Raw genomic sequence first — 27,545 nt, 5'->3', positions numbered from 1 at the left:
CCTCTTGGAGGAGGTGATTTTTAAGTAAGGTTTTGAAGAGGGAAAGAGAATCAGTTTGGCGGAGGTGAGGAGGGAGGGCGTTCCGGGACCGCGGGAGGACGTGACCCAGGGGTCGACGGCGGGATAGGCGAGACCGAGGGACGGCGAGGAGGTGGGCGGCAGAGGAGCGGAGCGTGCGGGATGGGCGGTAGAAAGAGAGAAGGGAGGAGAGGTAGGAAGGGGCAAGGTGATGGAGAGCCTTGAAGCCTAGAGTGAGGAGTTTTTGTTTGGAGCGGAGGTCGATAGGCAACCACTGGAGTTGTTTAAGAAGGGGAGTGACATGCCCAGATCGTCTCTGCAGGAAGATGAGCCGGGCAGCGGAGTGAAGAATAGACCGGAGCGGGGCGAGAGAGGAGGAAGGGAGGTCAGAGAGAAGGCTGACACAGTAGTCTAGCCGGAATATAACGAGAGCCCGTAATAGTAAGGTAGCCGTTTGGGTGGAGAGGAAAGGGCGGATCTTGGCGATATCGTAGAGGTGAAACCGGCAGGTCTTGGTAACGGATAGGATGTGTGGGGTGAACGAGAGGGACGAGTCAAGGATGACACCGAGATCGCGGGCCTGCGGGACGGGAAGGATGGTCGTGCCATCCACGGTGATAGAGAAGTCTGGGAGCGGACCGGGTTTGGGAGGGAAGATGAGGAGCTCAGTCTTGCTCATGTTGAGTTTTAGGTGGCGGGCCGACATCCAGGTGGAGACGTCCCGGTGGCAGGAGGAGATGCGAGCCCGAAGGGAAGGGGAGAGGACAGGGGCGGAGATGTAGATCTGCGTGTCATCTGCGTAGAGATGGTAGTCAAAGCCGTGAGAGCGGATGAGTTCACCGAGGGAGTGAGTGTAAATGGTGAACAGAAGAGGGCCAAGAACTGACCCTTGAGAAACTCCAACAGTTAAAGGATGGGAGGGGGAGGAGGCTCCAGCGTAGGAGACCGAGAATGATCGGCTAGAGAGGTAAGAGGAGAACCAGGAGACGACAGAGTCCGTGAAGCCAAGGTGAGATAAGGTATGGAGGAGGAGGGGATGGTCGACAGTGTCAAAGTGTCAAAGGCAGCAGAGAGGTCAAGGAGGATCAGAATGGAGTAGGAGCCATTGGATTTGGCAAGAAGGAGGTCATGGGTGACCTTAGAGAGAGCAGTCTCGGTAGAGTGGAGGGGACGGAAGCCAGATCGGAGGGGGTCTAGGAGAGAATGGGAGTTAAGGAATTCTAGGCATCGATTGTAGATGACTCGTTCTAAGATTTTGGAAAGGAAGGGTAGTAGGGAGATAGGACGATAACTGGAGGGGGAAGTGGGGTCAAGAGCGGGTTTTTTTAGGATGGGGGAGACGTGGGCATGTTTGAAGGCAGAGGGGAAGGAGCCCTTGGAGATTGAGTGGTTAAAAAGTTAAGGAAGGGAGGAGGGCAGGGGCGACGGTTTTAAGAAGGTGAGAGGGAATGGGGTCCGAGGCGCAGGTGGAGGGTGTGGCACTTGCGAGGAGGGAGGAGATCTCCTCTGAAGATACTGCAGGGAAGGATGGGAAAGTAGGGGAGGGGGTTGGTGGGGGGGAGGGGAGAGGCGGAGGGGTGACTTTGGGGAGCTCAGACCTGATCGTGTTGATTTTCTACTCAGTTATTAAGAAGCAATCTGGGGAGAAATATCCTTTTTAACTTTCCCTCTGAAAGACTTTCCCAGTTTCCATAGTGTCAGAAATGGTTATAATTTAATTTTTACCCTTTTCACAGAAGGGACAACCAAATGGCATGTAGCTTATAAAAACATTAGTTAGTCAAAAGCAGACTTTGCCTTACCAATAGGATGATTTTTCTTTTAAACCTTTTAATTCCTGTGTTTCATCCTTCATTCCAAGGAATGTTTATGAACAGTGTCTTATCTATATAAGCTATCACTATGATTCTGAGGCAGTAGACTTCATATTTGCCGAGTCAGGGGATTGAAAATGAGACACTTATTCAATAAACTACTGTAAAAATTCAGAGGCAAAATTATTCTCCTCTCCCTTAATAGATTATTTTGACTTTGGGGGGCAAGAAAGTTTCTTTATATCAAAGTTAACCTTCTTGAGATCTGCTGGAGTGTTTTTGATTTTGTTCTTTTCTAACTTATGATTTTGTTCTTTTCTAACTTTAGAAATGCTATATCTTTGCATCAGAAGTGTGTAAATCGTAATGATTTTCAGTCCCAGTAGAGTATCTTTGGACACTGGTATCTGTGTATTATGGCAGCTTGCTTATTTCATATTTTCCTTTACCTGAGTGCACTGTTCAGTGGAGAACTGGGAAATGTTTTCGTCACCTACAGCGGTAGCTTTTAAATAAGAGGAAGAGTTAGTGAGGGGTAATAATGCAAGACTCAGAAAAGAAGTTAGCATTGAGGGGCCATTCAGTTTGTTTCTCATGAGAGTGGCCAGGAACACACCCCGGAGGAATGGCTACTGCTGGCTATTGACCCACCTTCCCTCTCTGCTGGCCTCTTGTGGTCTCCTCTCTTTATCGGTCCAATTTCTTGGCCTTCCCAAGACTGCCAGTGGAGCTAGTTGGTGCCAAATCTTGAGGTGGTTTTTGATGCGGAAAAGTGTTCACCAAGAACTCAATTAAAGGTCATCAAATTCATTTTGCTTGTGGCTTAACCCAGATTACAGTGTGGGTCTCTGGAGGTGAAAGGAATGCTTTGTTAGCACTACTCCGTAGTTATTTTTCTCCGCTTCATATTCCTAAGGTGTTAAACGTTAGCATTAGGAGCACAAAAACAGAACACCAATGAAGGTTTCTGCCTTTTGCCTCTTTTGGACCCCAGACCTATAGCTTGCAGTGAGTATCCTGACCCTTTAATTGGAAAAAGCCACTAAATGTCTCCTACCTCGCTTCTCGTCAGAAACCCTCGGAGCATAAATATCCTTTGCCATTTCTGTCTGGGATAAAAATAGTGAAGTGCAGGAAACTAAGCTGATTTTATGGATCTATCTAGAGGCGGGCAATGCTTTACACAGAAGCAAAAAAAAAAGTTTAGTTGAAAGGAAAGCAAGCAGCATTTTTCAGAGTACTTTATTAATGTGTCAGGTCTCTTGGTGCTCTCTTTAGCCCTATACCAGTCTGTTTTTAAAAAATATCAAGATAGAGAAGTTAGTGGTTTGGGTTCAAATTAACAATGGCATTTATTGGGCTCCACAGTGTGAAGAACACTGTTCTAAGTGTTTTGGCGAGTATAACTAAACAAAAGATATGTCCCTGCTCTCCAGGAACATGCAATATAATGCAATTTATTTTGCAGTTAATTGAAATTTGTTGGAGCACCAAAGTAGATAGTAGTCTTTTGGAAATATTTAAATGGAAAATAATTTTCTACTGGGGAGCCAGCATAAGTAAAATGGTGAATGTGAGAATATTTTTTTTTTCCTATGAGATGCCCAGTTATTTTTGAGAAACTTCCTTGTCCAACTTGATCCCAGTGCTTAGTACAGTGCCTGGTGCAGAGTAAGTGCTTAACAAAATACCACAATATTATTATTTTTATTATTATTGTCAAATGGCACTGTGCATCTGTGATGGAGTGACTTGAAAACTGACTCTCTGCCGGTCGTATTTCCTAGGATTCCCCAACTGTTTTGAGTGGTTTGAAGTCAGGTAAGAGTAGTATCCTGGAAACATTGCCTCTACCCAGTCTGTGTGAAGATCCCCTGCTTAAGAATCTTAGGCACCATCTGTCACTTGTTCTTCACTCCAGTCCAGTTCAGTAGAACTGAGATGTAGTTAGCATGATTTCATTACTGGTGGAGTGGCCGGATACAAGGACTTGATTGTTGGAGATCCTTTCTTGCTCTTTTCTACTAAGTGTGGCTTGGAGATGATTCTAATGAAATTGGATTGATTGTGGGCAAAATGCCTGCAGCCTTTAAGGGAATTGAGTACAACGCTGCCTTTCCCCTGCATTGAATCCCTCCTCCCCTTAAAGTATGCCAAACTACCTTCCCATCTTTAGTGTCACCTAAAAATCCACTTCCCTCAAGAGGCTAATCCCCTTCCACCAATGCCCATTCCCCACCCACCTGATCATATCATTTCATTAGCCACCGTAACTCTCCTGTGTATACCTTCTACTAATTTATTCAATTGCCTTTAATTTTGTTTTTATTAGTGTTCACCATTTTAAATCAGTGCCTTAAACTTTTTTTCCCACTGTATGACTTCAGTTTGGGTCTGTATTTCTCCTCGTTTGATTTTAAGCTCCTTGAGGGCAGTGGCTGTTACTCCTAGTCCTGTGGAATGCCCCCTAGACGTGTTACAGAGTCTGCCCACAGAAGGTGCTCAGTAAATCCTATCTATAATGTGGAGATTACTGCTGTGGAGATGTTGGATTGGGCCGTCTTTGCGACTGGACTGAGACTTATCAGTGAATCAGTCAGTGATCTTCACTGGGCATCTACTCTGGGAAGAGCACTGTATTAAGCGTTTGGAAGAGTACAGTAGAGTAAGTAGACATGATCCCTTCCCTCAAGGAGCTTAATTAAGCGTCTGTAACCTACAATGGAAAACTCCATCAAGCAACCCCAAGATATTCTTCCTTTTCTTTAAAGCAGTCCTTTGTTCCATTCAGTTGGGTTTTTGTGCATTCTTTAGCACAGAGACATCCATGATTACCAGCTTGTGGAAAACTCTCTCAGGGGCTCTTGATTTCACTGACAGTTTGTTGAATGGGGCGACTGTCTTTGAAACCAGAGAAAGTAGATTTTACACCAGTTCCTGGTTCTCTGTTGGGTGCTGCAGGTGACCAAAACTAAATGGAATAAAACCCAAGTTTCCCTCTGGTGAATGTATCAGGCAGGACTTCAGCCATCGTAAGAGCACTAGCCAACCCACCCACCATTCAGTAGCTTCAAAAGCTGGGCAGCTTTAATGACTTTGTACCATAGAGGATGATGGCCAAGTCAACAAATGGTTTCAAATGCTTTTGGTGAAATTGCACAGAGGTCTAGTTCTTTGTAGCTAACTCTTCAATGAAAATGGAGTAATCGTAGGGTGGAAGGAAATGTTCAGAGGACTGGACAAGTGGCAAGAAGATGGGAACAAAAGTGGATAAAGTGCAGTTTTTCTTATTGGGGAAACCTTTATAGTGGGGTCCTTCCCTGGCAGGAATAGTTGTACTTAACATTTTCTCAAACATTGCGTAAGGTGGAAAGTGTAGAAATCTCCAGTTTTATGGCTAACACTAAACTTTTGTGGGTTGTGACACGTAATGCTGATTGGATCAATTGCAGGAATATCACTTAAAGGTGAATCAGCAGTCAGAAAACAAGCAGATGAGCTTTAATGTGAGCAAGGCCAGGTAATTCACCTAGGGAAAAAATAATCTAAATTATGATAAATGATGACGAGCTCTGGTTTATCAGACATGATTCATAAAAGAGGTTGTGAAATATTCGGATCATTGGGATTATTGGTTCAACATGCAGTAATAGGCAAAAAAAATAAAGTCTATTTTTAAAAAAGGCATACGTGGAATTCTGGATGAGCTCTGACTCAGCAAAGACACAGGAGAGATGGAAAAATTAAAGAGAAGGATAGTTAGGATGTTTGGGGTGAGGTCTATGTGAGGATAGCACACAGTAAGCGCTCAATAAATATGATTGAATGATAGGATGTAAAAATGTAGACTCTTCAATTAAGAAATATTACCAACTCCTTGAGGGCAGGTTTTAGGTCTGCTGACTCTGTTGCATTCTTCCAAGTGTCTAGTAGGGTGCTCAATAAGTACTACTAATTTGATGATGCAGAAAGATGAAAGCTAAGCATCTGAAATTTTCAAAATCATGAAGGTGTGAACTAGGTGAAAACAGTTATTGCTGAAAAAATCACATATCCTACAGTTATGATCATGATGGGAAGCAGCTTGGCTCAGTGGAAAAAGCTTGGGCTTCGGAGTCAGAGGTCATGGGTTCGACTCCCGCCTCTCCCACTTGTCAGCTCTGTGACTGTGGGCAAGTCACTTAACTTCTCTGTGCCTCAGTTCCCTCATCTGTAAAATGGGGATTAACTGTGAACCTCACATGGGACAACCTGATTATCCTGTATCTACCCCAGTGCTTAGAACAGTGCTCTGCATGTAGTTAGCACTTAACATATACCAACATAATTATGATGGGTTTTTAAAACAAAAATGTATGGATGTTATAATAATTATGATAGTATTAAGTCTTATATGCCAAGCACTGTACTGAGTGCTGGGTAGATACAAGGTAATCAGATTGGACATAATCCCTTTCCCCCACATAAGGCTCACAGTCTAAGAGAAAGGGAGATGCTGTATCTTATACCCATTTTATAGATGAGGAAGCTGGGGACTGAGTGGTTAAATTACTTGCCCAAGGTCACACAGAAGGCATGTGACCAGCACTGGAACCCGGGTCTCCCAGCCCACAGATGCATGCTCTTTCCACTAGGCCACACAGCCTCTCATGATTTGGAATATTAACAGGGAGGGGAGCCATCGTTCTCTCCATCATTGTCCTCTGGTGCCCCTATTGGAGTCAGAATAATGGGTTATATGGGCCCTTGGTCTCACCCACTCTGGCATGTCTTCTCTCTGATAGTCCTCTTCCCACTTATCACAAGATCCCATCCCTTAATCTTGACTTTTAAAGTAATGCATGGAATGCAGTTGGGTACGGAGCAACTCATTTTGAGCAAATATATGTGGGAGTCCAGAGCAAAGCAGACCTACAAAGAACAACTAGCTGCACAAACTCTGGTCAGAGTTGCTGGTTAACAAGAGGATAGTATACCTGTGTATCCACTTTAGAAAATGTTGCAGGTCATAACTGAGCCAGGCTCATATCAGAGTCTTGTCCAGACTTGTCCCTGGCTAAAGAAGAGGGACTTTAGCTCGCTTACCCACTTCTCTCTCTCTGTCCTTGGTTTGAGGTCAGAAATCATGGTGGTTGGTGATGCTAACCGTGCATCTTCATTCAATCGTATTTATTGAGCACTTACTTTGTGCAGAGCACTGTACTAAGTGTTTGGGAGAATACAATGCAACACTAAGCAGGCACATTCCCCGCCCACAATAAGCTTACAGTGTAGAGGGGGAGACAGACATTAATATAAATCAATAAATTACAGATATGTACATAATTGCTGTGAGACTGGGAAGGGTGGCAAGTCAGGGCAAAGCAGAAGGGATTGGGAGATAAAGAAAGGAGACCTTAGGGAAGGCCTCTTCAAGGAGATGTGCTGTCAATAAAGCTTTGGCCAGGGGGAGAGTCATTGTCGGATATAATAATTGTGGTATTTGTTAAGCGCTTACTATGTGCAAAGCACTGTTCTAAGCGCTGGGGCAGATACAGGGTAATCAGTTTGTCCCACGTGAGGCTCACAGATAATCCCCATGTTCCAGATGAGGTAACTGAGGCCCAGAGAAGTGAAGTGACTCGCCCACAGTCACACAGCTGACAAGTGGCAGAGCCGGGAGTCAAACCCATGACCTCTGACTCCCAAGCCCAGGCTCTTTTCACTGAGCCATGCTGCTTTGGGAGGGCGTTCAACGTGTGATGGCTGGGGCTGCACGTGCAGTCAGGCACAATATTTCCTTCATCATCATCTTCCGATGTCAGAGTGGCATGGCTGGTTATTGGATTGGGGTCTGAGCCCTATTCACATGGGACTTGGGCTCAGCCTGATGCAGATTTTTTTCTTTTGCAGAATTACAATATAAGGGCACATCATAAGCATTCCAATCTTGGACTCGCATTTCCGTAGCTTACTTCTATTTTCTGCAGTGGATTATTTCTGCCACTTCACTTTCTGATTTGCTATTGTGAAACTGACTCTGGATTCACTTTGAAGATGAGCCGCTGCTGCAGACAGCCGAGGTAGAAGGGTTTAGGTGAGCTTTTCACAAAATGCTGTCCCTGGTTTAGACTCCAGACTATTAAGTAGTGAGGTTAAACCTCCCTTCCCCCTCATCCCTTCCCCCCACTTCAAACAGAGTGGATTCTTTCCTCCATGATGTATTTAAGTTCCACTGCCCAGGGCTTGGCTATTCTGTATTCAGCTCCATACCTTCCTTACCCATTCGGGAATGCAGTGTGGCCACCACTAAGTAAACAGTGTGGCTAGGTAGGTTCAATTTTTATAATGATACCTTTCAATAAACATTTTTTGGAGGAAAATGCTATGGCATTTCCAGCAAGCATCTGAAAGTAAAGGGGCAATTCTTGAAACTTTTTTTCCAAGATTTTGAATAGCTATATTGCATCCAAACTCGGGGATTTTCGCAAGCAAAGACCTTTCTGTTATAAAAAGAACTTTTAATTCTGCTGACAGTGGGTGTCCACGGGGCCCCTTTTTCCAAACAGCGACATCTTGCAGATGCCTGTTTTGATTCATTATACGAGAGTCTTTCCATCTATTGATGAGTCTGTCTCCCTCTCCCTTAGGAGTTCTTGTCTGGGTTGCCATCTCCAAATGCTGGGCTTGGCCCAGAGAAGACTCCTAGGCAGCAATTGGCTGGACTTAATGGGGGGAAAAAGCTAGAGCTGGGGTAAGGTAGAAAAGTGGGAAAGAAGAGAAAGCAGAATGGCCTAGTGGATAGAGCATGGGCCTGGAAATCAGAAGGACTCTGTTCTATTCCTGGCTCTGCCACTTGGCTGCTGTGTGGACAAGTCACTTCACTTCTCTGGGTCTCAGTTCCCTCATCTGTAAAATGAGGATTAAGACCTTGAGCTCCATGTGGATTGTGTCCAACTGATTAGCTTGAATCTATCCCAGTGCTTAGTACAGTACCTGCAAATAGTAAGCACTTAAATAGTATTTTAAAAAAAGGAGCTACCACTACTATTACTAGAGTAGGTTGGGGGTAGTAGGGAGCTAGGACTTGGCGGCCATCAGTACAGCTTGAGGACGGGGTGGGAGGGGAGAGCAGCAGTATTAGAGTAGACCCTGGTGAGATGGTGTATTCTCCCAAGTGCTTAGTACAGTGCTCTGCACACAGTAAATGCTCAATAAACACAGTTGAATGAATGAATGAATGAATGAATGAATGAATGAATGGTAGCTGCAGAGTGGGATAGGAGCAGGCAGAGGAGCCACAGCTGTGACTGGAATGGGTGCAAGGGCTGGGGAGCAGTTCAAGCAAACAGTAGGAATGGTCGCCTCCGACCCTGACTTCCTTGGCCTTGATCAGTCAATCAGTGATATTTTTTGAGCGCTTACTTTGTGCAGAGCACTGTACTAAGTGCTTGGGAGAGGACAGGGTAATGGCGTTGATACTTCCTCTCACAGTATCCTTGAGTCTGTCTGAAAGCTGGGTCCAGCAAGGTTGTGAAATTGTTCAAAAGCAGGGATTTTATTGGGGCAGATTGCTCTCAAGAAGTTTTCTCGAAAAGAAAGCAAACAAACAAAAAACACTTCACTTGTGTAAACAATAAATCAGTGCATTTTTTCTTCCTTGGTATGTTTCAGAGAAATTGAATTCTGTGTTCTACAGATGGGAACGGATCTCTTGCTGTGCTCTTGACAAAAACGAAGTCTTGTCACAAGGAGAAGTTTTAGTAATTTTAGTAGAGTTCCATTTTGATCGATTGAACTGAGAAAAAGATGAACATACAGAAGTGGCCCAGAACAGGTGTGTTTGAAAGAAGTTAAAAGAAAGCTGAATGATTAGTAATCCTGTTTGTGCAAAATGTCAGAGCTGATTTGTGTCAATACAGTCTTTCTATTGTGGGGTCAAGTCCTGGAATGAAGCTTAGTTTAAGATTAAAGAATCATATGCGTAAAGGTCAGCTAGGGACCCCTGAGGTCATTTAGTCCAACCTCTTGTGCACAGATAGAAGTGATTTGCGTTATTTTTATTTTTCACTGTTTTTCATGCCAAAGAAAAGGCGGCTTTGGTGGATTTGCCTTCCTCCTCTCCTCCCCAAGTGCTTAATATGTGCCAGGCACTATTCTAAGCTCTGGAGTAGATCCAAGCTAATCTGGTTGGACACTATCCCTGTCCCATGTGGGGCTCACAGCCTTAATCCCCATTTTCCAGAATAGATAACTGAGGCACAGAGAAGTGAAACCACTTGCCCAGAGTCACACAGCAGATGAATGGCGGAGCCGGGATTAGAATCCAGATCCTTCTAACTCCCAGCCCCGGTCCCTATCCATTAGACAACACTGTTTCTCTACACTTCCACTTAAGTCTTCTGGAGGGTGCAGACCCCTATATTTCTTTCTGTTGTTCCAAGGCATCAGAGACTTTCAATTTTGAGCTTCCATACTTAGGGATGCACAACTCACCTCCACTGTGGAAAGGGCCAGAAAAGGGACCTGATTGTTCTTCCATATCGTTGTCGTATGGAAGAGCATGTTTTTCTGTGGCCAAACTCATACACAGAGATGAGATCTCACCAGCAGAGTTTAAACTCAAGGCAATGAGGACACGTTCTCTAGATCTCTTTTACCCTCTCTTTCACCTCTTTTCTTCTCTCTCTCTTCTCTCTTTCCCTTTCTCTCTCCCATTCTCCTGTTTTTTTCCTCTCCCCCCTTCTTGTATCTGTTGGACATTGTCAGAAGAGTATGAGTAACATAAACAAAGGGGAAATGGTTTGTGTTGTATTACCACATACCATTCAGTGCCTGATCAACTGTAATATAGCTACCCACTTAGGTGGAGCATGTGCATCTGGGCAGAAACCATCCCATGTGGATCAGTGTATTGCATAAAATGATTTTGGAAAAGGGATTTTGTATTCTCATGTTCTGCAAATCTCCGTCTATGGCTGAGAAACAGCATGGTGTAGAGGATAGAGCATGGGCCTGGGAGATAGAGGACATGGGTTCTCATCCCAGCTCCACCATTTGTCTGCTCTCTGACTTTGAGCAAGTCACTTCATTTCGTACCTTAGTTACCTCATCTGGAATATAGGGATGAAAGTTGAGTCCCATGTGGGACACGGACTGTGTCCAAACTGATGATATTGTATCTTCCCCAGCACTTAGTACATTCCTGTCATAGTAAATGCTTAACCAGTACCAAATAAAATTGTCTACCCTGCCATATTCAGGTCTGATTATGATAGGTTTGATGAAGTATTTGACTGCAGAGCTCAATGGTGGAGGTCTCAATTATTTTGAAGAGATGAGGACAAAAATTAATGAAAGAGCTTTTCTGTAGTGATTTGTCCCTTATAGCGGGGATAGCTGAGTTGCAGCTTGCCAGTCACTCATGGCTCCTCTTCATTTGCTGGGCGGCATAAGGCCTAGTGGATAGAACACGGACCTGGTCGTCAGTACCTGGGTTCTAATCCTGTCTCTGTCACATGCTGCTGTGTGACCATTGGCAAGTCACTTGACTTGTCTGTGCCATAGTTTCCTCATTTGTAAAGTGGGGATTCAATACCTGTTCTCTCTCCTGTGTAAACTGTGAGCCCCAGGTGGGACAAGGGCTGTGTATGACCTAATTATCTTGCATCTATCCAGCACTTAGTACACTACTTGACTTACCAAGTGCTTACCAAATACGACTATTACATGTGCTTTATTATTATTTTGCCAATATGGTGGGCAGTGCTGCTCCTCCAGTCCTATTGCTGGACTATAAGTGCTGAACCAAAGCTACATTCTTTTGTTCACAATTTATTTTAAAAGTTGTCTGTTAAACATTTTATCTTTATTAGTACATTTCAGAGAACAGTGAAAAGATTACTAACATCTTTCCATATGGTAATAATTGTAATCATAGTCTTTGTTAAGCATTTACCATATGCTAAGTGCTGTACTAAGTGAGGGATAGATACATTCTAATCAAGTCAGAGTCTCTGTCCCACATGGAATTCAGTCTGAAGGGGAGGGAGAACCAGGTACTTTATACCCATTTTACAGATGAGGAACTGAGGCATGGAGAAATTAAATGACTTGCACAAGTTATACAGCAGTCAGGTGGCAGGGCTAAGATTATAACCCAGGTCTTCTGATTCCCAGGCTCATGCTCATTCCCCTAGCTTTTTTTAAGGAACTAAACACTTCATTAATTATATTCTGAAATTTTTCGCTGTCACGATGGAGCAGATGTGTGTCTTTGAAATTGATTAACCATTTTGTTTAGTCAACGAGATTGCTAGTGTGTAAACTCAGTATAAGCAGGAAATGTGCCTGCTATTTCTGTTGTACCCTCCCAAATGCTTAGTACAGTGCTCTGCACATAGTAAGCACTCAGTAAGTGCCATTAATGAGTCATAGGCTATCGCTTAGATCATATGTGTGGTGGTATATGTGAGTTTTATAAAATGTGAAAAAATGTGTACAACTCTGAGACCTGAACTTAATCTGAGAGACCATATTTTACTTCTAGAGCAGTTTTTAACAGTACCTAATTATTCTTAAAATGCCAAAATAGCACAAGGCATGAAGTCCGGACAAACTGGCTGTCCATTAACATCAGAGCAGTTCTTTTTTCACACCTTTGTTGAGCGTGACGGTGATAAAAATATGTTCCAGCAGGATACCCAAACACTCTTTCTATAGTGAGCTGAAGTGGGGAAGCATAAACAGAGAAGAGACACTTTCAAGACATAGTGGGGCAAAAGGTAACAAGAAGTAACACAGCTGGGAGACATCACCAGAAGACATATCGTCATTGGTGAGCAATGGTTAGAAATGGGGTGACTGTCTTAACATTGCATTTCAGGAATATTCCACTCCCAAAAGGAAGCAGGAACGATAAGTCTTCCAAAGAGAGATCATCACGGATCCACAATGTGGAAGGCCTTCCTAGTCAAGCCTCACTCTTATCAGTGGTACTCACACTTAATGATTAAATCTCACCATCAGCAGCCTCATCTTCACACCCTGAAGGACTGTTCTATGTATGTGCACATAAATACCCATGTCTATTTTTGAAAGTCCTTGAGGCTACAAAATATGACATTTAATAATGTTGGTATTCGTTAAGCGCTTACTATGTGCAGAACACTGTTCTAAGCACTGGGATAGATACAGGGTAATCAGGTTGTCCCACATGAGGCTCACGGTTAATCCCCATTTTACAGATGAGGTAGCTAAGGCACAGAGAAGTTAAGTGACTTAATAATAATAATAATGTTGGTATTTAAGCGCTTACTATGTGCTGAGCACTGTTCTAAGCACTGGGGTAGACATAGGGGAATCAGGTTGTCCCACATGGGGCTCACAGTCTTAATCCCCATTTTATAGATGAGGGAACTGAGGCACAGAGAAGTTAAGTGACTTGCCCACAGTCACACAGCTGACAAGTGGCAGAGTGGGGATTCGAACTCACAACCTCTGACTCCAAAGCCCATGCTCTTTCCACTGAGCCACGCTGCTTCTCATTTGACTATTTGATGTATGTTGGTGGAGTTAGCACTATTAGAAATTAACCAAACTGCTTGAAGTCTAAACTGGAAGTTCATTGTGGGCAGGGAACTTGTCTACCAACTCTTATTATGTTGGACTTTCTCAAGTGCTTAGTACAGTGCTCTGCACACTGTACATGCTCAATAAATTTGACTGATTGATTTATATGGTTATAATCATTGAATGATTGCCTAGACTATTTTGAGGATTCAGCAAAGGAATTAGTTTAAGAAATTGTACATCTTAAAGTGAGCCACTGGGGATTTTAGGTTTCACCTCAGTGTTCAGACAATCCGTTTCCTTCGTGTCTAGCCAGCTTTCTCCATGAGTGAATAGGAAAGAGCTTGACTACATTTTAGATGCAGATTCCACTGAAGTTTCCTTAATATTATGAGAGGAAATTTTGATGCCTATTTATTCCTTTGTGCTCATTAATAATCTGATCAGGGAATATTAAGAATACCAAGAACTATTTGCACTAACAGTGCGGCTTTCCACATCCTGGTTGAGGCAAAAAAAGACAATGATTCATGAAGTAGCGTAATTCATAAATTACTTTGTCATCTCAGTTGTTACACCCATTGATGTGTTTATTTTAGGAAACAGAATTGAGTAGGTGCCAATTAAATAAAACACAATATAACATGATATGCTACTTTGCCCACTGATTTTTAATTTTTAAATTTGGTGACTATGGCCAGACAGCTATGAAAAATATAGAGCTTGAATAGTGTTGAAAATTAATTTTAAAATCCCAATTTTCTCCTGAACATTTAGAGTTGTGTTGAAGAATGTCTTTAATTTTATTAATATGTCCAGCAATTAAATGCCAGTGTTCTTTAAAGCCAAGTGAAAGTTACTGAGTTTAGATATGAGAACATCCGCATCCTCAGTTATAGCTAGCTGTAATCATCTTGCATCATGTTTCTGGGAAAACTATTTCCAGATTTAATTGGAAAAAAGTAAAGATCGGTGTGTTGATATTAACCGGGGTTATTACTCTAGCATAATATTAAAGATTGCTTTATGTTAGCTTGTCGTGGTCAGGAGACATGTCTACCAACTACTTATTGTACTCTCCCAAGCACTGCTCTGCACAAGGTAAATGCTCAGTAAATACTATTGACTGATTACATTGGAAGTATTGACACTGAGAAAACTTGCTCCATGGTAGGTTCTATTTTTGTATAATCCCAAACAAAATACATAATCCTCCATGGTAGGTCGTGTCTGTGTATAATCCCAAACAAAATTATAACTCCTGATAAATGTAATTTTCTGAAAGTGGGTTTTAAAAGCCACTTTTGTGTTTGCAGGAGAGTTTAAAAGGCTTTAAAAATAGCAGAAGGTTGGACCCAAGAGTCCTAAAGATCTCTGAACCAGTTCGGTTGCTGCCTGGAAGTTGAGGGAGCACATTCATTTATTCTCTTCTTCAACACCTGCACCTGTTTGTCAAGTCCTAAGACCCTCTGAAGTACTGCCTTCCGACTGGCTATGTTAAACTGGTTATTGTAGTCTCTCTATAACTATTCTAGTATTTATCGTTTCATCATCATCTGTAATCTTTGGTAGCGGTTTTTTGACCATTTCCATTGATCAAAATGGCTTGTATGAAATGCTCATTTTGGGGGCCATCTATTGATGAAGAACTTTTACTTGAGTATCTTTGGGTTCAACCATTGTATCACTGTCTTTGTTAGAGCCAACTCACAGTGTTTACACAAATCTATAGTGTTTACAGACTAGGTAATTACTGTAAACATTTAACTCCACTAGTCCCCTTGCTACTTTCTTTAATTTTGTTGTTAAGAGTCTAGGTAATGCAGGACTTCATATTCTTTCTGGCAGCGATAATAATAATAATAATGGTATTTTTTTGTGTGCCAAACATTTTTCTAAAGGCTGAAGTAGATATAAGATAATCAGGTCAGACACAGTTACTGTATGACCCGGGGCTCCTAGTCTAAGAAAAAGAGAGATTGGTTATTTAATCTCCATTATACAGATGGGGAAATTGCGGCACAGAGAAGTTGTGATTTACCCACAGTCATAGAGCAGGCAAGTAGCAGAGGCAGGATTAGAACTCAAGTCCTCTGTCTCCCAGGCCAGTGTTCTTTGGTATTTGTTAGGTGCTTTGTTAAGCACTATTCAAGGCACTGTTCAAAATGCTGGAGTAGATACAAGATAATTGAGTTGTACACAGTTTCAGTCCCACTTGGGGTTTACAGTCTTAATCCCCATTTTACAGATGAGGAAACTGCAGCATAGAGAAGTTAAGGGATTTGACCAAGTTCATTCATTCATTCAATCGTATTTATTGAGCGCTTACCATGTGCAGAGCACTGTACTAAGCACTTGAAATGTACAATTTGGCAACAGATATGGACAAACCCTGTCCAATATCAGGCTCACAGTCTAAATGGGGCATTCAGGTGGGCCCGGGGGGGGGGACGGGGGCGGACAGACACCAAAACAAAACAAGTAGTCGACATGTGGCGGAGCTGGGATTAGAACCCAGCTCTTCTGTCTCCCTGGCCTGGGCTTGATCCACTGGACCATACAGCTTAGTGCTCTTGATCAGGAAGACACACTTTAGTTTCTTGCCATTTCAACCGGCTCCCAAATTGTTTTCATTTCAGTTGAAACTCAATGTGGGCAGGGAATGTGTCTATTGTTGTATTCTCCCAAGCGCTTCGTACAATGCTCTGCACACAGTAAGTGCTCAATAAATGTAATTGAATGAAAAAGTAGGCGCTCCTGTTGCCCCAGGTGGGGAAGCAACTGCCCCAAAGCTGATTCCTGCCTGCATCTTTTACTACAGAAACGTTATAGCTTTTCTTTCCTCACGTGATCTATGTTTGATCACAATCTTCTGGTTCTAGTCACCCTCATTATCCTCTTCAAAGTATGAGCAATATTTTCCCTTCATGGGGGCCATATCTTCAATCCTTTGAAGAAGACAGAAAAAGAAGATAGAATGGAAAACACCTGAGGCAAATCTTGGGAGGTTTTTGTTAAGACTCTTTAGAATAACTGGTTTCAATGCCTTTCAGCATGCCCTAGCCAGTAGTCTTTCTCATCTCTCAGACCCAGACTAGTTGAAGGATGACATTATCTTTATCCTTTCCAATTACCTGCAGAGAAGGGATTCCAGATTCTTGGGTTTGCAAATCCCCCCTTGGCCCCTCCCCTCTCCAATCCCAAGCTGGAGGGTATCAGGAGTTGTTAACCTTCTCTGATTCATGCTCTTTGGTTCGTCTGAATATGTATGATCATTGACAGGTCTTAGCACCTTCTTCTGCTCATGTTGGAAGTAGCCTGGTGGCCTTATGCTTCCCTCGTCAGTGGAAGGGGGACTATGTTGTATACATAAATGACAGGACACTGATGGTTTTCTCAGTTCCCAGGACATTACATCCATCGACTCAGGTCCTGATAAATACGATCCCAACTTTTTCCCAACCCCACTATAGTTATTCAGGCATATTCCAGATAATGGAGGAAATATGGCACAATCAGTGTAATATTTGTGTTATCTAAATTCATTTGCACATGAGGGTCATTTAGTTTGGGATTGGTTTGTTCTGCATTTGCCAACATCTCTCTGATTTATCGAAAGGTGGCTAATTTGTAGTTTAGTGTAGCTGACTGCTGAATTGAATCAGAATTGAGCAATTCCTTCTGCTCCTGGGCACCTGGAGCTAGCAAGTTCATTTGCCACTAGCATTGCAGTAGTGCAAGGAAGTTGATGGTGGGGGGTAAAGAGCAGGGATCAAGATGAGTTTGGCCATATTGCCTTGGAAGGTTTCATGTTAGGAAGTTTCCCCCAGAGGATTGGTGTGCTAGGCTGATTTCCTACTACAACACAGCTTGCACACGCTCCTCTCGCCAACCTGTGCATTGTAACTCATTCTCGTTTGTTTCATTGCCGACCTTTTGCCCAGATAATAATAATGTTAATAATGTTGGTATTTATTAAACGCTTACTATGTGCAGAGCACTGTCTTAAGCGCTGGGGGAGATACAGGGTAATCAGGTTGTCCCACGTGAGACTCACAGTTAATCCCCATTTTACAGATGAGGTAACTGAGGCACAGAGAAGTAAAATAACTTGCCCACAGTCATACAGCTGACAGGTGGCAGAGTTGAGATTCGAACCCCTGACCTCTGACTCCCAAGCCTGGACTCTTTCCACTGAGCCACGCTGCTTCCTTCCTCTATCTTGGAACTCTCTCCCCCTTCATATACACCACACCTCCACTCTCCCTACCTTCAGAGCCTTACTAAAATCATATGTCTCCCAGAAGGCCTTCCCCGATTAAGCCCTCATTTCTCCTACTCCCTCTCCCTAGTGTATCACCTCTGCGCTTGGATCTGTAACCTTTAGGCATTTGATATTAATTCCACTCCCAACCCCAGAGCACTTATGTATAACTATAAGCTCATTGTGGATAGGGAATGTGTCTGTTTATTGTTGTATTATACTCTTCCAAGCCCTTAGTACCATGCTCTGCACACAGTAAGTGCTTGATAAATGTGATTGAATGAATGATTTATTGTTTATTTATGGTATTTGTTAAGTGCTTACTGTATGCCAGGCACTGTACGAAGCACTGGAGTAGGTACAACCTAATCAGGTTGGACAGAGTCCATGTCCCACATGGGGCTCAGAGTCTTAATTCTTATTTTACAAAGTAACTGAAGCACAAAGAAGTGAAGTCACTTGCCCCTAGATCACCACAAATGATGGAGCTGGATTAGAAAACAGGTCCTTCTAACTCTGCCATACTGTTTTTCTGTGTGCATATCCATAATTTCTTTTAATGTCTGTTTCCCCCACAGACTGTAAATTTCTTGTGGGCAGGGAGCATGTGTACCAACTCTATTCTATTGTACTCTCCAAGCACTTAGTACAGTGCTCTGCACAGAATAAGCTCCTCAATATATTCCATTGATTGAGTAATTGATTGATTCATAGGCTAAGTTCATGCTACTTGGTAGTCTTGAAGAGTAAAATTAAAATTTCCTGGGAGCTCCAGAATTAAACTTTATTACAGTGCTTTGTTCAGCCTAATTTCAGTCCTTGCTCTAAAATGATAACTAATGGATTTTAATTTCGAAGTGATTATTATTCCATGGTGTAGGGAGTGAAGGTTTCTTAATGCTGTGTTACTTGAAAAGTTTATGAATATTTGCTTGCTAAGGTGATGGGCTGTTCCACTTGAATGAAAAGATACTAACCAGATTTGTGCAGTGGCAGCTAAAAAGGCCAACAGGATCTTGGAATTATGAGGGAGGACATAGAAAACAAAACAAAAAGTATCTTTGTGACACTATATGAAGCCATGGGGTATCTTGATCTGTAATCCTGCATATGATTCTGGTTGCTGCAGAGGCAGAGAAACTTTAGAGAAGGGTAACCTAGATGGTCGGTGATATTAAGCAGATTTTCATGTAGAAATAAATGGAAAAAATTAGAATTCTTCACATTCTGGAGAATTGAAGGCTTGGAGGACAGAGGATTGATGTGCCGGGATAGGGTAAATATCCCTCCTCAGCCAGGCTGTGGAACACTCACTGAAGCTTGAAGGCAGTAAGTCCAAACTAACGAAAATACTTTTTCATACTGGGGGAGGTAGGGCCAAGGAATCTATCTCATCTGTCTCACTGCCGACCTCTCGCCCACGTCCTTCCTCAGTCAGATGTGATGAGGGAGGGTTTTCTAGGCAGAAAATTATTCTCCCCACCTTCAAAGTCTTATTGAAGGCACATCTCCTCTAAGAGGCCTTCCCTGACTAAGCTCTCCTTTCCTCTTCTCCCACTCCCTTCTGCGACACCCTGACTTGCTCCCTTTATTCATTATGTCCTCTGAACTTATGTAGATACTGGTAATTTATATTATGTAATTATCATTATTAATGTCTCTCTCCCCCTCTAGATTGTAAGTTCATTGTGTCTGTTTATCGCTATATTATATTCTCCCAAGTGCTTAGTACAGTGTTCAACACTGAGTAAGCCCTCAATTAATATGATTGAATGAATGAATGACTGGTACCAGATGAAGTCATATGTGCTGAAAAAAATCAGCAGGTTCAAGAAGGGTTGGGTAAACGATATTCAGCTCCTCAGCATCTTGGGTATACTATTCTGTCAGTCAATCAAAATAATTTTTTGAGTGCCAATCAATTGTATTTATTGAGCATTTACTCTGTGAGAGCACTGTACTAAACATTAGAAGAGTACAAAGTAACAATTGGTAGACACATTCTCTGCCCTCAAGGAGCTTACAGTCCCTTCTGTCAAGTGCCTACTGTGTGCAAAGTATTGTGCTGAGTTTTCAGGAGAGTACAACAGAGTTGGTTGGTTTGTCCCCTGCCCTCAGGGAGGAGCAGTTTATTTGGGAAGCCAGACACAAAATCATTTCAGATAGGAGGAAAGCAAAATGGGCATGTGGATATGTGGATGAATGTGTGAGTTTATATTGGAAGTGTTGTTGGTTGCTTGCCATATCCGAGCTGGAACATGACAAGTATGTGGACCACCATTCTGGTTGTTTTTGGTTGTTTGGATAGAGGAAGGGGCGGTTCCGGAAAATGTCTTGGAGGAAAAACCAAAGGGATTTAACAACGGACTAAATGCGAAAGTTAAATGAGAGGCAGGAATTAAGGATAATACTGCAGTTATGAGCTTCAGAGATAGGGCAAATGGCAGTGATGTCTACAAATCTCAAAATGCTTGGGCTTTCATGTCTGGGCTGAAGTTCACCAAATTTATGCCCAATTTATGGCCTATAATAATAATGATGGCATTTAAGTGCTTACTATGTGCAAAGCACTGTTCTAAGCGCTGGGGAGGATACAAGGTGATCAGGTTGTCCTATGCGGAGCTCACAGTCTTAATCCCCATTTTACAGATGGGGTAACTGAGGCACAGAGAAGTTCAGTGACTTGCCCAAAGTCACACAGCTGACACGTGGCTGAGCCGGGATTTGAACCCATGACCTCTGACTCCCAAGCCTGGGCTCTTTCCACTGAGCCACGCTGCCTAACCGGAGAATAATCTCCTGGGACATTTGGAATAGCTACTCTAGAAAACTGGGGGCTTTGCCAGCCCAGTGTCTTTTTCAACCTTCTGCTTCCTCCACTCTGTCCTCTCATGGTCACTTAGAAGGCAGGGAGTGGCTTGCAAGCTAGGGTTGTTTACACAATTTGCCTATTCTTACTGAATATATACTGTGTTATAACTATATGTGTGTGTGTATATATATATATACATATACATATATAAATAAATGTATATGTATATAAATGGAGAGAGAAAGAGAGAAAACTATTGAGCTGAAAGACTTGCCCAGAGAATTTCAGAGAGAGGTTTAAGTTCCCCAGATCATCAATCAGGAATGCCTTTTGGGATACTGGATGACTCAGAGCTGTGAAATGTGAGAGCTGAAATGTTAGAGAAATCTGGGCCTACCCAGATGGCAGTCAGGCCCTGTTCCCCCTCAGGGCCTCTGTGCTGGTCAGTTGTCTCCTTTCCATTTTCCTTTTTCTGTGTGGAATTGATGGAACAAGACTAGGTCTGCTTTACTGCTACACTATGATGGGTAAAGGGTAAGATAAGGCATTACCACCATTGACATGGTGATCTATGTAATCATAGAGCAATCTTAGGCTCTTGAAACATTCAGTGCAATCAAATGTTTCCAGTAGTTGAAAGACTTGCTGAGAGTTCCCATTACCTTTAAGATGTAAAACTCTGAAAGTAGTAACGATATTTTTTTTACCTATGCTGGATTTGACATATAACAGAGCTCATGCCTACTGTGCAGTATAACAAACCTAAACATACAGTGTGATCCTGTGATCCTGTGATGCCTCCCCAACCCCAGGCCCCCAGCCACCCCCCATCTCTGGACTGTAAGCTCATTGCGGGCAGGGAATGTGTCTGTTTATTGTTGTATTGTACTCTCGGGAGCACTTAGTACAGTGCTGTGCACACAGTAAGCACTCAATAAATGATTGAATAGAATGAATGAATAAATGTATGAATAAAAGTTCATTAGCCAATCCTAGAATGTCTTTGCTGGGATTTCAGAGACAGTGAAATGCCATGATAGTTAACATAGTAAGCTCTCAACTTTCTTCTGGAAGATAGTTAAAAAAATGTCTTGAAATCTTAAGGCATTTTTCCCGTATCCCATATTTATCTATTCTTTATTGATTGCTGATATTTATTGAGTGGCAGGTTGTCTAGGATATATTGAATTCTGAAAAAGGATATTTGATCAGGATATGTTGAATTCTGAAAAAGGCAGTGCTTTTTAGCTCTTTGGAGAACAGTGCTGCAGTCAGATTCTGTCCCCAGAAAATGAAAATTTATAAGCTCTTTCGGAAGAGATGCATTTTATCTCCATATTGCAATAGCTAATCTCTGCCATTTTCAAAATTTCAAAATCTAGACCTTCAAATCTCTTCAGCTGAAGCCCAGCTCTTCGAAACGAGAACATAATGAGATGAGGTCTAAATAATATCTCGTTCCAACCTGAAGTATATTCAAATTCTGTCAAAATATCTACATAGCCAAAACTTTCAAATTATTGTTCATCCACACACATGATTGAAGGCCTGATGCCACTAATGAAGTGAGTGAAGTATACTAAAAGAAGGTCCCTTGCTGCTTTATTTCATTTGTTCCCCTCTTGATAACACAGTTTTCTTGAAGCCTCCAGTGACCCCATTTCTTAGATATAAAATTCAATACCATATTTTTGTCTGACAAAGTCCTATTTTTCTCTGTGTCTTTATGAAGCAAAGAGCAAAACAAATATTGCCTGAAGAGCTGCTGTTGTGCATATGGTGCGTAATATGTACTCTAACAGTTAGCAGTCTCCTGCCATAATTATACATAATGGGTAGAAGAAGAGGGGTGATCCCGAGATGTCCTTTGTTAATTTCCCAAAGAGCAGTTCCATGTTTTATTCCACTTTATCAAGAGTGCCCTCTCAGGTCCCATTAAATAATAATGATTATGGTACTTAAGCGCTTAACATGTGCCAAGCACTGTTCTAAGCACTAAGGTTACATGCAAGTTAATCAGGTTGGACACAGACTCTGTCCCACATTAGGCTCGCACTCTTAATCCCCATTTTACAGATGAGGTAACTGAGGCACTGAAGTGACTTGCCCAAGGTGACACAGCAGACAGTAGGTGGAGCTGGGATTAGAACTCAGGTGCTTCTGACTCCCAGGAGAAGCAGCGTGGCTCACTGGAAAGAGCACGGGCTTTGGAGTCAGAGGTCATGGGTTCAAACCCCGGCTCTGCCACTTGCCAGCTGTGTGACTTTGGGCAAGTCACTTAACTTCTCGGTGCCTCAGTTCCCTCATCTGTAAAATGGGGATTAAGACTGTGAGCCCCACGTGGGACAACCTGATTCCCCTGTGTCTACCCCAGCGCTTAGAACAGTGCTCGGCACATAGTAAGCGCTTAACAAATACCAACATTATTATTCACTAGGCCATGCTGCTTCTCACCATGGATTTGGTGTCTATATGGGCTACATGTTTACTGGGTTTGATATGTTCATGGGCTTCGAAATTCATGTAGCAGCATGGCCTAGTGGAAAGAGCACAGGCCAGGGTGTCAAAGGACCTGGGTTCAATTATCAGTTTCATTTCATACCAGCTGTGTGACCTTGGGTGAGGCACTTCAGTTCTTTGTCCCTTAGTTTCCTCAACTGTAAAATGGAGATTCAATTCCTGTCCTCCCTCATTCTTAGACTGTGAGCCCCCTGTGGAACAAGGAATATCTCCGTCAGCACTTAGTAAAGTACTTGGCACATAGTTAATGCTAAACAAATGCCATTATTATTTTTTCTAACTGAGAGAATGGGAAATCAAGGGTGCCTGCATTTTAGACATGAGGTCTTGGTGAATGGTAATAATAGTAGTAGTAATGTTATTTAGTAAATGCTCACTTTGTTCAGAGCATGGGGAAGGGAAAATACATAGGTAAAACTTAGAAATGATCTCTGAACCCCATGGGACAGTGTTAGAACGAGGAAGTAGAGAGGGAATGGGCAATGGATAAAAAGAAGGCTTAAACAACAGAAACACAAAAATGACATAAAAGCTCAGGGCAAAGAGTTATCAGGCTCTTGGCAGAATTGATGCACATTTTTCTAAGTGGAGCATGTAATGTGTATCGCCTTCACCAAGAAAATTGTTCTAATCAGTGTTCAGAGGTGTGCCTAGCAGAAAACAGATTTCAAGAGCCAATATTACTTTAAAGCAGTTGGGGATTTTTTAGGGGGCAGTAAACTTTCCATTATTTTAAACCTAGCTTCTTGTATTTGCCTGCAATTTGCTTTTGTTCACTGCCACAGGAACATCAGTAAAGGTATTTATTTACCATTTCAAGATGCATTCATATGGCAATCACCAAATTTCCTCTCTGAGAGACTAGTAGGGCTCAAGCATTTCGTATGTACTCAAGGAACGAATGCCAGTTGTGCTCCTGTTGGGAGATGTCACCAGGCTTTTCTATGTGTAATTTCTAGCCGTACTGATGCTGGTTCTCTTCCTGAGAGATTGTGAAATTCCTGAAGACCAAGTACTGCCATTACCTGTGGGTTGAAGCAGTGTTGCCTGTTGGATGGATCATGGGCCTGGGAGTCAGAAGGCCCTGGGTTCTAATCCTGACTGTCGCTTCTCTGCTGTGTGACCTTGGGCAAGTCACTTAACTTAGAGAAGCAGCGTGGCTCAGTGAAAAGAGCCCGGGCTTGGGTATCAGAGGTCACGGGTTCGAATCCCGAATCTGCCACTTGTCAGCTGTGTGACTGTGGGCAAGTCACTTAACTTCTCGGTGCCTCAGTTACCGCATCTGTAAAATGGGGATTAACTGTGAGCCTCACGTGGGACAACCTGATGACCCTGTATCTAACCCAGCGCTTAGAGCAGTGCTCTGCACATAGTAAGCACTTAACAAATACCAACATTATTATTATTATTATTCTCTTTGCCTCACTTCCTTCATCTGTAAAACGGGGATTAAGACTGTGAGCCCTGTGTGGGTCAGTGACTATGCGCAACCTGATTATCTTGTATCTTCCCCAGCACTTAGAAGAGTGCTTCACAAATACCATTAAAAAAAATGTGTAAATCTTTTGTCTTTAGTCTTTGATTGCACTGCAGAAATTTTCCAGGAAATGTTGAGTGCTGCTTGTGTGTGTGTTCTGCATGTGTGAAAGATTGTTCTAATGTCAGCAGCTACCTCTCAGAGATGAGGGCATACATAGGGGCCAAAGAAAAGCTTGTCCAGCTTGAAGCAGTATTTGCATGCACACTAGTTATTACCGTTCCCCAATTTCACAAACTGCGCCAATTGAGAAGAGTTCATTCAAGAAGCATCAGTTGCCACATTGGCGTGTTTGTAAAAATAAACCTTTGATTCACCATTGATTAATAACCATACTTTGAAGAAGTACTCATGAATTTAAAATTATTCAAATGTATTTATTCTCAACTATGCTAGATGCATATGATTAAATGCTGTTCAATCTATCTGATTCCTTCCCCTCGCCCTCTCTCTTCCCCTCACCCCTCCCCCTCTTAGCCCCCCCATAAAAGAGCTTTTCATTTCCTTCAAAAAACCAAAACTCTCAACTGGGTTCTCTAGTGTATGCACTGGGGAAATGAAAGGCTGCGTTTGTTCACCAACCAAAATTAGAAAATGGATTTACTGTAATTTCCATGCAGCATTATAGAGCTAAAATGTTTTGCAGTCCCATTAGTATTACCTGAAGTTATTAAGAATTCCATTTTGATTCAGGGTTTGTTAATACTGCCCAATAATTTGTTCCCCTCTTTTTTGAACCTCTCTTTAATAAAGAAAGGATTTGCAGTGATGCGTGGCAAATAGAATAGGAATTTAGATTAGGATTCATGACCGATCAATGTTCTTTTAGTCCTGTATTACAATTTGACTCTGAGCCTTCCTATTGATAGTGTGCAAATCTGGATTCACATTTTTGGAAAGGTAGATTATGTGTTTTTGGAGTTGCAGTTTTCTCATTCTGGAATATCTTTGGTCCATTGAAAAATAAGGCATAAGTGGACTGATCTCATAGCCATAGTTAATGATCTATTTGTTGCTATAAAGATTTCCTGCTCTGAAAAAATTTCCCATGCATAAATGTGATTCAATTTCTCAAGCCCGTAAGATCATTCTTTTAAATTATGAAATTATTTCTGCCCTTTTATGATGCTGATATTTGGAAAGGACTTGGTGCCTGGGATACAAAGATCAAGCAACCTGAGGTGTATTTTGACCTCCCTTTATGAAGGAAAATCTTTCATTTTGTGATCCTTGCCTCTTCATTGGAATGTATGACAAATTGAAATACATCTTCATTGTGTGTTGTGATCTGAAAAGGAATTTTCGATAACATGTGGTACAGTAACTGCTGTTTTGATCCTTTTTTCTTTGTGATCCTGGCACTTGTTTTGCTCTGTCTTTTTTGTTATAAAAAGGGAAGTTTCTTTTTAAATGAGAATGATAGATTACTGTCATTAAAAACTCCAAGCCATCTGTTGCCCATGCACAAGACTGAGAGTTAAGCACTTCATTCAAAGCCTCTCAGTGGGTGTGAGAATAATGAAATTCCTTTCCAATTCAATCTGCATTCAATTTCTTCATGACCGAAGACTGTCGCACTTCCTAGTTGCATTGGGGTTTGGCGGTTGTTCACATTCTGAGATGATGTTTATTGGGGACTGTGAAGTGCTTGGGAGAGGAGGGCCAAGGTTGCTTACGAATTCACCCAGAAAACTCTGTAGTGCCTTCGAAGCAGCAATAAAGCCACTGTACTAAATCTTAAAACTGCCTTTCAGGAAAGTTTATCATTTTAGTTTTCAGCCACTTTTGCCTAGGACACCGAAGTATGTAAGGTGCTTGTGCTGTAGAAGGCAGCCTTTGATAATCCTGCAAGTCTGTTGACATCAGGTTAGTTGAAGTGGTTTTGCATTTGTACTATTTTAAAACTAAACCGCGATTTTATGGAATCCTGGCTTGTTTTGGAATAAGATTCTCTTGTCACTTTAAAGTGTATATTTGACCATGTACTGGGGTGACACCTGACTCTTGGCTGTTGCTCAGGTGCCTTTATGTTTCATATGTATGCATTCTCTTGGGTATATGTGGTGTGGCTTTTTCTGAATTTTTTCATGATCTTTTATTTCAGAATTTTACACCAATAGCAAATGTTGAGGATTGCAGAGCCCCTTGGTATTGTTTTAAAGATACTAAACTGACAGTATCTCTAACACAGCTAATGATCCTAAATATTTTAAAGATTTTTTTTCCCCTCTATGGATCGATGAGGGTAGAAATAGAGATTCGGTTTCCAGGGCTAAATGGATATATTTCTTCTTAGAAAAGTACTCTCTTAAAACTGGTTTTCCATGGTGGCATTTTACTGTCTAGGGCAGCAAGTTTTCCATCAATATTCAAACATTAACTATTCCCATTGACAAACACAGTAAGCCTTGTTTTAGCCCCTTGCTATTTCTAGTTTAGTGCACTTTTCAAGTCTGTTCTAAAACAGGCATTTGACTCCTTGATTCCTATCTGCAGTTATTGGCTTTGTTTATGGTTGTATTTCAAGATGAAATTGTAAGGCCATGGAAACGTTACCTTTATGTGCTTATTTGCCTTGGGATCTAAGTTCTCCTAGAATTTTGGTTCCTGGGTTTGGGTTGGTCCCATTTCTTGGAAAACTTGTCCCGCTATGTTGGCATTCCAGACATATATTGCAAAAGCTTATTTCTATAAGTAACTGTGATCTCACTGTCCCTTAGTATTTTCATGTATTTTAACATTTACTAAGGTGAGGACAGTGAAGGATAACCTTGAATGGACACTGAACCCTTCCCCACAGCCCAGTATTTTAAATACATGATTGGTCTAGTTTTCTTCAGTGCTGATAAGCATTCTGGGACATACCAGCAGAAGCCCTGCAAAACGTGTTCTGGTGGGTTTTGTGTGTGTGTTTTTCCCCACCCCAGCATAAAAGTAGAGAATGCCTAAACAGTGGTTGAAAACTTCTCTCTCCACCAGTAGATTTCTTGGATGTATGGAACCGGTTTTTATCTCAGACTGCTGCTGAGT

At 42.1% G+C, this 27,545-nt stretch overlaps 1 protein-coding gene across 10 annotated transcripts in view; it reads left to right on the top strand.

Moving 5' to 3' along the window:
* HDAC4 (histone deacetylase 4) overlaps nt 1–27,545 on the top strand; it is a 516,681-nt gene that overhangs the window by 265,587 nt on the left and 223,549 nt on the right. Inside the window, exon 1 of one of the 10 annotated variants that reach the window (XM_029068946.2) lies at nt 9,512–9,648. The exons of the other annotated variants lie outside the window; for them this stretch is intronic. Coding sequence (XP_028924779.1) covers nt 9,621–9,648 — 28 coding nt within the window. The 5' untranslated portion in view covers nt 9,512–9,620. Of the gene's footprint in view, nt 1–9,511; nt 9,649–27,545 lie in introns of those variants that run through there. 10 annotated transcript variants of the gene reach the window in all.

Source organism: Ornithorhynchus anatinus, chromosome 7 (genome assembly GCF_004115215.2).
Source record: "Ornithorhynchus anatinus isolate Pmale09 chromosome 7, mOrnAna1.pri.v4, whole genome shotgun sequence".
In the NCBI taxonomy this organism is placed as follows: domain Eukaryota; kingdom Metazoa; phylum Chordata; class Mammalia; order Monotremata; family Ornithorhynchidae; genus Ornithorhynchus; species Ornithorhynchus anatinus.
Note: the sequence above shows the minus strand (reverse complement) of the source record. Positions and strands in the feature narration are given on the sequence as shown.